The following is an 11,233-nucleotide window of genomic DNA, read 5'->3' on the forward strand; positions in this document are numbered from 1 at the left end:
TCAGTGGTTTGAGCATTGGCCTGCCAAACCCAGGGTTGTGAGTTCAATCCTTGAGGGTGCCATTTAGGGATCTGGGTCAAAAATCTGTCTGGGGATTGGTCCTGCTTTGAGCAGGGGGTTGGACTAGATGACCTCCTAAGGTCTCTTCCAACCCTGATAGTCTATGATTCTCTGATACCTCTCCCTCCAGCTTAGTGTCATCTGCGAACTTGCTGAGGGTGCAATTCATCCCATCATCCACATCATTAATAAAGATGTTGAACAAAACTGGCCCCAGGACTGACCCCGGGGCACTCCGTTTGATACTGGCTGCCAACTAGACATGGAGCCATTGATCACTACCCATTGAGCCCGATGATCTAGCCAGCTTTCTATCTACCTTATAGTCCATTCATCCAATTAATACTTCTTTAACTTGCCAGCAAGAATACTGTAGGAGACTGTATCAAAAGCTTTGCTAAAGTCAAGATATATCACATCCACCGCTTTCCCCATATCCACAGAGCCGGTTATCTCATCATAGAAGACAATCAGGTTGGTCAGGCATGATTTGCCCTTGGTGAATCCATGTTGACTGTTCCTGATCACCTTCCTCTCCTCCAAGTGCTTTAAAATGGATTTCTTGAGGACCTGCTCCATGATTTTGCCGGGGACTGAAGTGAAGTCTGTAGTTCCCCGGGTTCTCTTTCTTCCCTTTTTTAAATTTGGGCACTATATTTGCCGTTTTCCAATCGTCTGGGAGCTCCGCAGATCACCACAAATTTTCAAACATAATGGCCAATGGCTCTGCAATCACATCAGCTAACTCCCTCAGCACCCTTCAATGCATTAGATCTGGACCCGTGGACTTGTGCATGTCCAGATTTTCTAAATAGTCCTCAACCTATTCTTTCACCACTGAGGGCTGCTCACCTCCTCCCCATACTGTGTTGCCCAGTGCAGCAGTCTGGGAGCTGACCTTGTCTGTGAATACCGAGGCAAAAAAAGCATTGAGTACTTCAGCTTTTTCCACATCATCTATCACTAGGTTGCCTCCCCCATTCAGCAAGGGTCCCACACTTTCCCTGACCACCTTGTTGCTAACATACCCGTAGAAACCCTTCTTGTTACCCTTCACATCCCTTGCTAGCTGCAACTCCAATTGTGTCTTGGCCTTCCTGATTACACCCCTGCATGTGCTAGCAATATTTTTATACTCCTCCCTAGTCATCTGTCCAAATTTCCACTTCTTGTAAGCTTCCTTTTTGAGTTTAAGCCCACCGAAAATTTCACTGTTAAGCCAAGCTGGTCGCCTGCCATATTTGCTATTCTTTCTGCACATCGGGATAGTTTGTTCCTGCACCCTCAGTGAGGCTTCTTTAAAATACAGCCAGCTCTCCTGGACTCCTTTCCCCTTCATATTAGCCTCCCAGGGGATCCTGCTCATCAATTCCCTGAGGGAGTCAAAGTCCGCTTTTCTGAAGTCCAGGGTCTGTATTTTGCTATTCTCCTTTCTCCCTTTTGTGAGGATCCTGAACTCAACCACCTCATGGTCACTGCTGCCTAGGTTGCCACCCACTTCTACTTCCCCTACCAATTCTTCCCTGTTTGTAAGCAGCAGGTCAAGAGGAGCACGGCCCCTAGTTGGTTCCTCTACTAACAGCCCAAGTGCTTCAGCCTTTGAACTGTTGTGTTTTGAAGCATACCTGTTGTTATAAGGATGGGCTCCTCCATAGGGGTGGAGGGACGGGTCAGTACATGAAATCAGGCATATTGGAGGGCCATGTTTTTGTCTCTTTATGAAGATCTGTTTTCCCCCTCCTAACCAGGCTTGCTGTATACAAGTGTCCGATCATTACACCTGCCCTTCAGGCATGAAAGAGCTCAGTTAGTGATGCCCATGATACTTGTTAAGTGACATGAGCCTTTTGTGAGGGGCAGTAATGCTTTGGATCTCCCTTCCCCTTCCTCTTTACTGTTTGTATTCTCTCTACAGGGGATGGAGAAGATGATGAGACAGAGGAGAATGCTGAAGATACCACCCAAGTGAAGCCAGTGCTTTCCAAGGCTGAGAGGAGCCATATTATCGTCTGGCAAGTCTCATACATCCCTGAGTGAAATTCTTTTCTTTCCTGCCAACATATCTCTCCCTCCTCCCACCTGAATGCCAAGATGTACATACAGAACTCCTGAATTACACCTACTGCTGGCAACTGAACCCCAGACAACTGCAACAGCTCCTGCATCGGATGGTGACCCCCATTCTAACCTCTGAACTTGCAGCTTTCATTTTGGGCCCTGTGTGCTTTGAGTGGTGGGATTACTGTTCTCCTTCTGAAGCTGGTGTCTACAAGGGGGGAAAAAAGGCAGAGAATCTTCAGAGTGAAGCTGAGAGTTGGGAATTGTGCAAATACCTCTCTCCAAGAAGCATGAGACAGAAGCATGTCTTGGAAGGGTTGGCCCAGGTTGTCAGGAAGGTTATCTCACTGCCGCCTGCATGAGAAGCAGTGCATCACCCTCATGTCCTCCAGTGAAACGAGGCTAATGAATCACAACAGCCCAAAAAAAATCTTTATCCAGTTCACCAGATGGAATTCTCATCCCATCCCTTCTGCATAGATTGTCCCCAAGCACCGAGTCTTATCCCAGGATCTGAGAGCAGGCAGCATCAGGTTAAACCAGAAATCTGCAGAGAAGAGAACACATAGGTTTCAGGAAGCACTTCAGCTATTTGGCCATAGAGGGCCAACAGGCTCATGACAAGGGGTAGAGTGTGGAACACATGCTATATACAGAAAGCCCTCCCTACTGCGCTTCTATTTTTTGGTCAGTTCGTAACATTAAATAGTGCTGAGTGAGCATGAAATCAGGGAGGACTGTTTGCTTGGTAGAGTCAGAGGCAAAAAAGGTGTTTGGTGTCAGGCCAAAGAGTGCTTGGACACTGCTGCCGTGAAAGTTTGCTGGGATCTGGTTGATTTGTCCATGTGGTATTTTTGGAAGGGGAGGTAAAAAATGCTTGGTTTCATTATTTTTACAAGCCTTAAAAATTTCAAGAAACAAGCTGTTGTTTAGTGATAGTTGGTTTTAAAATGTAGCCGGTGACATGGCTTCTGTGTTAACCCAGCGAGGTTTTATTGACTCATGAAGCTGCATTCCCATCCTGGTGCTGATTTTCTGCAGGGAGAAATGCTCTGCTCTCAAAACAGAAGAGTGCTGGGGAAAAGAAAAGGCAGGATGTTGATTTTGTCATACTTTCTCCCAGTACATAACAGCAACCCAGTGAGAATGCAAGTTCAGGTGTGTGTATCCCAAGCCATGGCACTCAGACAAGAGGGCACTTTGGGATTAGCACATCACTATGGCAGGATATGTTTCATGGCTGCTCTCCTGCAGCTAAATCAGTCTATAACAAGCTGGAAAGGGGATCTTAGCTCCATCCTGTGCACATATCTTAAGTTTTTTTACCTCACTCCTGCTTCTGACCCATTGGTTAAAAGCCCTGATGCCACAGTTTGCCTCCTGGCTCCTCACTGTTTTTGGCCTTTTAAATCTTTGAGCACATGTGCACTGCCTCACTAGCTGGTTTCCTGGCTCAGTCAGTGTCTTTGTACTTAAGATCCCAGATGACCTAGTGTACCCATGTCTATCTGCAGAACTTATCTTCCCCCATTACTGTAATATGCCTCACAATGTGTAATGGATTTATCCCTCACATCAACCCTGTGAGGGAGGGAAGGGTTTTGCAGATAGTGATCTGAAGAACAGAAAGACTGACTTGCTCAAGGTCACACAGGAAGTCTGTGGCAGAGCTGGTCTCCTGAACCCCTAGCTAGTGTCAACTCCGCTGGGTGGATGTTGCTGGTATGAACTAAAGGGTTCCTAGTTGCATTAATGTAATCCTGTTTGAGGAGTACTGCGTTAACGTGAACTTTTACTTCATATCTGCAACATCCACACAGGGGAGTTAGTGCACTACTATTCATACCCCCATAGTCCAAAATGCAGGGCAGTGAAGAAAGACCCCTACTTTCTCTTTAGCAGTAGCAATGCTGCCATTGCTGTCGGGGTTTGGATTATGCATGCACAGCTGAGAGATAAATACTAGCCACACATCAGCGCTGGGAAGGCAGCAGCACATATCTAGAGAACAGAGGCCCCAACAGCCTATTTAGGGGGAGACAGAGGCTTGGCGGTGTGTTGCATTGCCTATGATCAGTGTTACATTACATAGGCACTTGTACTACTCTCTGGAGACAGAGGTCAGGAGAGGATTTGAATCAAGTCCTCCAGCTGTGTACCTGTGTAAAGGGATTCCAGAGAGGCCTGTTTGACCATGTGACATTTCTGAATGAGTCACGCTTTCATTCTGCTGTGGCATATTCCAGAAATGCTTTCTGGTAGGATAAGTCACTTAGGGCTTTAGACAGCAAATAATTCTCAACTTTTGTTAATTAGTGTCAATTAAATTTCAGTATTTGAGCTGATTTTTTTTAAATGTAATTGACCCCAATTATTTAGTTTCATGGAATATGCCATGTGATAATTATGAAACATGGTGTGAGATTTTTACCTGTTACAGTTTATGTTCTATATCTGTTATAAAGTGACGGTACTTGGTCCTCTGTCTCCCACTGAAATTTCATGGCTACTTAAGAAAATAGGTTCCAGACCTCCTTATCTCAGCAGGCTCGTTTGCAGTTTGAAGCAGATTTTCTTTCAAGAGAAGCACACTTTCAGAAAGGGGCCAGTGACAGCTAAGTGAAGAGCCACTGCTTTCATGTTCCTATCATCCTCATTCGGTGGCTACAGAGCAGCAAGGTGAAAGCTGTTTGGCTTAAATACACTTCCCTATCATATCTCCACTGTGATGTATGTAAAGTACCTTGTATGTTATAAAAGGATTTTAAAAAGTGTCTTAAGGCCTATAAACGCCACAGTTTGGTCTAAAGATGGCATTCTGTAAAGAGACTGCTGTATGAATACTTTCCCATGCTTTGTCCCTTATGCTATCAAACAAGTGAACCATATCTGTTCTGTATGTAATAAATGTGTTAACATCAGCGGTGGAAACATGTATTCATTGCGTGTACAGACACTGGGATTTCTGGGATTACAATCACAATGGGTTGATTATTGTAACAGTTGCTCAGGCAGTATCTCAAATTCTCAAGCTTTAACATTTTACTGCATGTCATTCAGTGAGTCAAATTGCAGGATGCTAGTTTTGCAATCCCCACAACTTCAGAGCTGGTGCTCTGCAGCAGTAGCTTCCTTGCAATTTCATTAGTGATGTGCCAAATGTGTGAAACACGCAGCTGTTATGGTGCAAGTGTCAGCAGATAGAGTGATTCAAGCCACAAATGTTGTCATGAGGCTGACACCGTGGCAGAGGGGGCTGACACTTAACAATTGTTTAAATGGACTACATGTTAACGGGGTTCTCTTTCAATATGGGAAGTCTTGGCAAAAATCAACTATCTATGCAGCCACTCTTCCATGAAGCTGGGTGCATCGTGCTTGCTTGCTCAGTTGTTTGAAAAGACACTTACTTGTCTAAGTTAATAGCTCTATCCTGAAATCTGAGGGACTTGGGTGCCCTAATGGAGAAAAAGGCAATAAACTAACTAAGAGTCCTGTGAACAAGGCTACAAATACATGGTTTGCCAACTATACAGTATCAGCCATTAAAATTAATGGCATCAAATGCTCCCTTGTAATTAGCCCCCTAAATGACTCGTGTCTTTACAAATGGTGGCTACTTCATTATAAGCAGTATTGCATGGGTCTTGTGACAAAATGGCCAATGTTGGTTGGGGGGGGCTAGGACTCCACCCCTTGCCCCTGTTCTTGGGGGCTCAAGGGCCCCACTAGTGGCCCGGGAAGGTGGTAGAAGAGGGAAGCAGTCTGGATTTGCGGCTCACTCTAGAGCTCCAGCCCCTCTCAACCCCTGTGGGTTTCCTACTCTCTCCCTCCTTGGGTAGGGTTAACCTTGGTCCTTGATGCTGGCAGGGCCGGCTTTAGGCCGATTCCACCGATTCCCCTGAATTGGGCCCCGCCCCTAAGAGGGCCCCGCGCAGATTGGGCAGTGTCCCTGCCTGAAGCAAAGCTCTGGGGCTCTCCAGGAAGCAGCAGCTGTTGCTGCTGGACAACGAGAGACGCTGGCCGGGGGGGGGGGCTGAGGCAGAGGCAGCGGGGGCTGTTGCAGGTCAGGAGTGGGGGGGGAGAAGGCACAGGTGCTTTGCAGCCTTCCCCTCCCCTCCCCCCGGCACTCACCTGGAGGAGACACCGAGGGGGCTTCCGGTCCGGTGGGAGACAGGAATCTCGGCAGTGGACCTCACTCACCTGAGCAGCTGCTGGGGCTTCGGTCGGTGAGAGTTTGACCCCGTGAGTCCCCCTAGGTGTGTAATATTGGGTTGGTTTTGTGGTTTCCGGTGGTGTTGCTGTTTGAGGGTGAGTTGTGCCTGCATCTGTTTCAAAACTAAACTCGGGATCCTGTAACCCAGGAAGAAAGCCCCGAGCCGGTACTTAGTGCTGTGAATTCCAGGTGAGAGAGAGAGGGGGGTTTGGAGGAGGAAATCAAATACATCAAGAGGGGAGAATACAAAAGGCCTGCAACACGGCAGGCTGAGACTTTTATCTCTCCCTTCTCCCCCGAGAGAGGGGAAACTGAGGCACGGAGTGATCTGATTCCCCTCCCCAAATTATTTTGCAAAGGACGGGGACAGGGGGCTCCTATCCAAACCAGTTCCCTTCCCATCAACTCTGCTTCCCCTGCTGCAAGACTGCTGTAGGGGCTGAATATTTCCATTAAACTCTGGCTCCTTCATTTGCCCTACAACAATAAAATAGACCGGCTTGGGGGGGAGGAATATCCCCCCCCCCAAGCTGTGTGGACATTAAGGTTTTTGGGGGGGGCGGGGGGGCACGATAACATTCCAGATTGATCAAACGCCCAGCTCAGCTTTCTAGCCATCCAGCAGCTCTAGGGTAGGGAAGGAAGGGGCTCTTGGTGCAGAGTGGTCACAAAACAGGGGTGAATTTAGCAGGGGGGGGGTCCGGTTGAAATCCCACCCGATGCAGCCACACAGAATCGCTGGCGGCGCTGGGAGAGGCCAGGAGTGGAAGCAGGTGGCCCGGGGGTGGGGGGACATTTGCCCTCAGTCCTGGGCTCTGGGATGGACTAGACTGGGTGGGTGGTGGGTTCAGTCTAGTCTTCCAGCCTGTTGCTCTCGCTGGGGTTTGTGGTTTTCATCTGGCTCCACCGAAAAGATCAAACAAGCCCAGTAGAAAAGGGGGGTGAGAGAGGCGGGAAGGGATTTGTAAGGGGTTAAAGTGACCCATCAACGAAAGAGTAAAACCAGAGTTTGACTGGGTTTCCCCCCAGCCACCACTCCTGCAAACACTGGGCAAGGGGCAGCCCCATCCCCCACCGAGGCTATGGTGAGGGGCAGCAGGGGAGGAAGGAAGCCACATGTGATGGCAGTCCTCCCCTCCCCCCCCAGCACCCACCACCCCCTCTCCGGCCCCCAAACTCTGTCCCAGAGCCTGCACCCACCCCTCCACACTCCCTCCCAGAGCCTGCACCCTTCCATCCATCCTGCACCCCACACCGTGCCCCAGCCCGGAGCCTGCACCCAAACTCTGTCCCACTCAGCCCTGGGCAAAGCTCTCCTTGGCTGGCTCCCAGCCCCTCTCCAAGGGTTGCAGCTGTCTGGAAGTGCCTGCCTTCCACACCTTCCTCATTCACACCTCATTCATTCAACAGGTCAATTGATTACAAAGTGGGGGGAAGAACTTATTCTACTTCTAGCAAAAAGACATTTTTCTTTTACCTTAATTATACTACCTTAGGGGCCAGCTATAACATTACCAAGGTTCAATACAAAGTCATATAAAAGTTATACAAAAATGCATAATGCAGAGATTTATCTACAACTGCACCGATTGACTGCTGTGTTCAGTAAGATAGTGACCCCTGGGGCTTTGAATGAGGCTTTATACTTGGGGGGGGGCGGCGAGCGGGTGGGCAAGCAGCGGGTGGGCAAAGAGGCAAGCAGTGAGCCAGCAGGGGTTCTAGGGGCGGGCATGGGGGTTTCTGGCAGGGGAGGGAGAAGGTGAAAGGAGGCAAGTGGTGGGTGGGGGACTGACTAGGAGGGACACAGCAAGCCAGCGGGGGGCTAGGGGGTGAAGAGGGGTGTGATGGTGGGGCCGAGCGGGGAGGGGTCGGGTCCTATTTTACTGCTGTGATCTGGTCACCCTATGTCACCCCCCACCCCCAAACCTTCCTTTTCGGCCCACAGCTGTTTCGGCGGGGTGGCCCTGGGGAAGCAGAGTTTGTTTCCGTGGGCCGGGAGGCGCTGGGGGGGGGAGGAGGGCACAATTTTATATTAATAAAGAAATATTTTATAAATTTTAATAAAATAAACATTATTGAAGAAAATCAGTTGTACAACTATCAAAACATGAATTATTTTCCTAATATGAAAGTGAAAATCAGCTAATTAATATATAATTTTGTTATTATTTATATAGTCATAGAAAGTAAATAATACATGGAAGAAATGAAAGGGTTCTTTTTAAGAGGCTTTTTTTTTTAGTCATCCCTGCTGGGGCCCCGTCGAAACTGTTCGAATTGGGCCCCGCAATTCCTAAAGCCGGCCCTGGATGCTGGGGGAGGGGGTCTCCCTTCCTCTGTTACTCTGGTCTTTCAATTCTCAGTAACACACTTCCAAACTCCAGTCCTCTCTCCACACTGTCTGCCTGAAGCTGGGGGTTTTTATTAGGTTCCTGACAGGGCCTTAATTAGCCTAGGGTTTATATATCTCCCCTCTACCACGCTCCCACTTCTCCCTGGCCCTGCTGTATCACAGTCTCTAGAGCATCAAAGCAACATACCAACTGGCAGCATATGTCAGTGTCACGGTGTAATGGTCCTCACTCGGGGTCTGGTTGGGGAGTATGGCCTAAAGATCATGGCCACAACCCCTGAGCGCCAAGGGGATTGTGGGGAGGGGAGCCCGGGCCGTCCCACTCCACCGAGCTCCCACCCAGGGTCCTTTGGGCTACCAGTAGTCTGGCAACCAAGGCTGCTTAAGGCTGTCCTCCCTGGGCCTCTTCCTCTCATTCCCACCCTGCGGTCAGCTTAATCCAAGGGTTTCCCCTGGTGAGGAAGTCCAAATCAAAATCAATCAGAGGGGGTTTCCAAGGTCCACAGGATCCTTCCCTCTGGTTGTCTCTGGGGTGGATCCTCCCTTCCCTTAGGGAGGGCCCCTTTGGGCAGCTGTGTTAGGCTTCCCTCTGCTCTGTGCTGCTGGAGCTGTAGGCCTCTTCACCTCCAGCTCTGCCCCCAAATGAGTTAATTGCCTGCCTTTTAATTTCTCCAGCAGATGGCGCATTTGTTGGAGGTGTGGCAAGGTGGGGCTGGCTGAGCCCAAAATAATCCCTTAACCCCTTGTTGCCCAGTGTGGGGTTTGTCCACCCCATCACATGCGAGAAAATGTAAGACACTCAGCACATGGAGCTTTAAGATTGAGTTAAGTATAACAATTAAATCAGTTCCCTTAACTCCCTGCATTCTGATCTTAACCCCCATCACCCCAGCAGCTTGAATAAGCTCCCTAGACAGCCACAGTCCTCCCAGTCTTATACTGCTTTGTCCCTGTGGTGAAATAACTAAGGAAAAGGCAGGATATTTTCAAAGTTTATTACAAAAAAGCAAATGGACAACCATTATAAAAGTCAGTTATATATTTATAGATGTAAAAAATGAGAGTTGCAGCTGAAGGAGTTGGAGATAAGCAGCATGCTTGACCACAGCAGCATAGTGCCATATAGGTGCTGTGGAAAGGATCTTTGTTCACCAGTCAGTGCTTCAAAACAGCTTTGTTTATTTTAAAATGGTCATTGGTAATATGCCCTCATACAACCCTTTTGCACTGGCATTGCAGCCAGCATGCCAGCTAAAGAGACTGGTTGAGTTTATTGCCTCCACTCACATGGTGTGGGACACATTCCCAACAGCTATGGAATTAGCTGGCTGAATACACAGGTTTTTATGAATGGAGGAAAATAAGTTAAAAGAAAGAGCACATCCCATCAGCCTCCACCTAGATCCACCTATATCTTTTTATATAACAAGCTTCTGGGCACTTGATCATATTCCAAGGGACGGCAGTAGCAATATGGAATGGGGACTCAAAGGCCAAAAGCTGGTGTGCTTGCACTCAAAGGGCTGCCAAGCCTGTCTCAAAAGATGGGGCCGTGATATACACACTTTGCCCACCCCAGACAGCAACAATTTGCACGAGGAAATGAAAGGGTGATTGGCAGTGACTGAAAGATTGTTTGAAACTAAGTCTCAATCATAGTTTGCACTATCTGCTGCCTAGTTTAGCAGAAGTTTGTGAGGTACTGGCACCATTGTCAAGTAGTGTTTTCATTTCATTGAGTGGTGAAAGCCAAGGCCAGAATTGGCAAGGAAACAGTCTCCCCCCAAGTCTATCCCTTGCATTGTCAAAGCACATTCAAGTCAGTAAGTTTCTCATCCCCAATGGCTGACCTTGTCTTTAACATAGTGAAGAGGACCTCTTCCAGGACCTCTGCAGTGCTGCAGCTTGAATGCTGTCACCATCTCACCTCAGAATTAAAACACAGAAAGGAAGTGCTGTCAGCTGCCTCTTTTGCCAATGGAATGTGGCCTACAGCCTCCTGCCAGCACAGCTCCCTGCATGGTAAAGTTTAAGCACCTCTGCCAAAATTAAGCAGGTTACAGCTTCGACTAGGTTTGCCATGGGGTTACTGCTACTGTCCAGCTGCAGCTCTGGAATAGATGGGAACACAAGATTAAAGTGACCTGCAAATAATTTTTATAACATGGGGCTTGTGCCCCTTTTTTGCACCGGATAAAGAAGGCTTGAAAGGCATTTTTTTTTTTAAAGGTAGTTTTCTGCTTGTGTTTTGCTTTAGACGAGTCCACGCTGGTGTCCCCTAAATTTGCTAGAAGACTTATCAGATATCTATTGTGAATTCCTACATCCTAATTGAAGGCATGGAAGTATTTGGAACTTTAACAAAGATTTTCCTTCTCCAAAATGTTATTCATTTGAATTAAATAAGTATTAACAAAAATGTTTGGTTCTTACTAAAAATCACTATAGCGCTATAATCTAACATATTATGTGCATTAAAAACTGGCTAATTGATAGAGTTCAAAGTAACTGTTAAAAGAGAATGGCTGTTTCTCATAAGGTCCCAC

General features: G+C 47.8%; 1 protein-coding gene across 29 annotated transcripts in view; it reads left to right on the top strand.

The window, feature by feature from the left end:
* Nucleotides 1-5,039, top strand: part of MAPK8IP3 (mitogen-activated protein kinase 8 interacting protein 3) — a 174,831-nt gene extending 169,792 nt beyond the window's left edge. For all 29 annotated transcript variants that reach the window (XM_034782838.1, XM_034782851.1, XM_034782840.1 and 26 more), the window contains one exon: nucleotides 1,976-5,039. In XM_034782838.1, the coding sequence (XP_034638729.1) occupies nucleotides 1,976-2,097 (122 nt within the window). In that variant the 3' untranslated portion in view covers nucleotides 2,098-5,039. The remainder of the gene's footprint in view (nucleotides 1-1,975) is intronic.
* Nucleotides 5,040-11,233: the final 6,194 nt, after the last annotated feature.

Source organism: Trachemys scripta, chromosome 10 (genome assembly GCF_013100865.1).
Source record: "Trachemys scripta elegans isolate TJP31775 chromosome 10, CAS_Tse_1.0, whole genome shotgun sequence".
Classification (NCBI taxonomy): Eukaryota; Metazoa; Chordata; order Testudines; family Emydidae; genus Trachemys; species Trachemys scripta.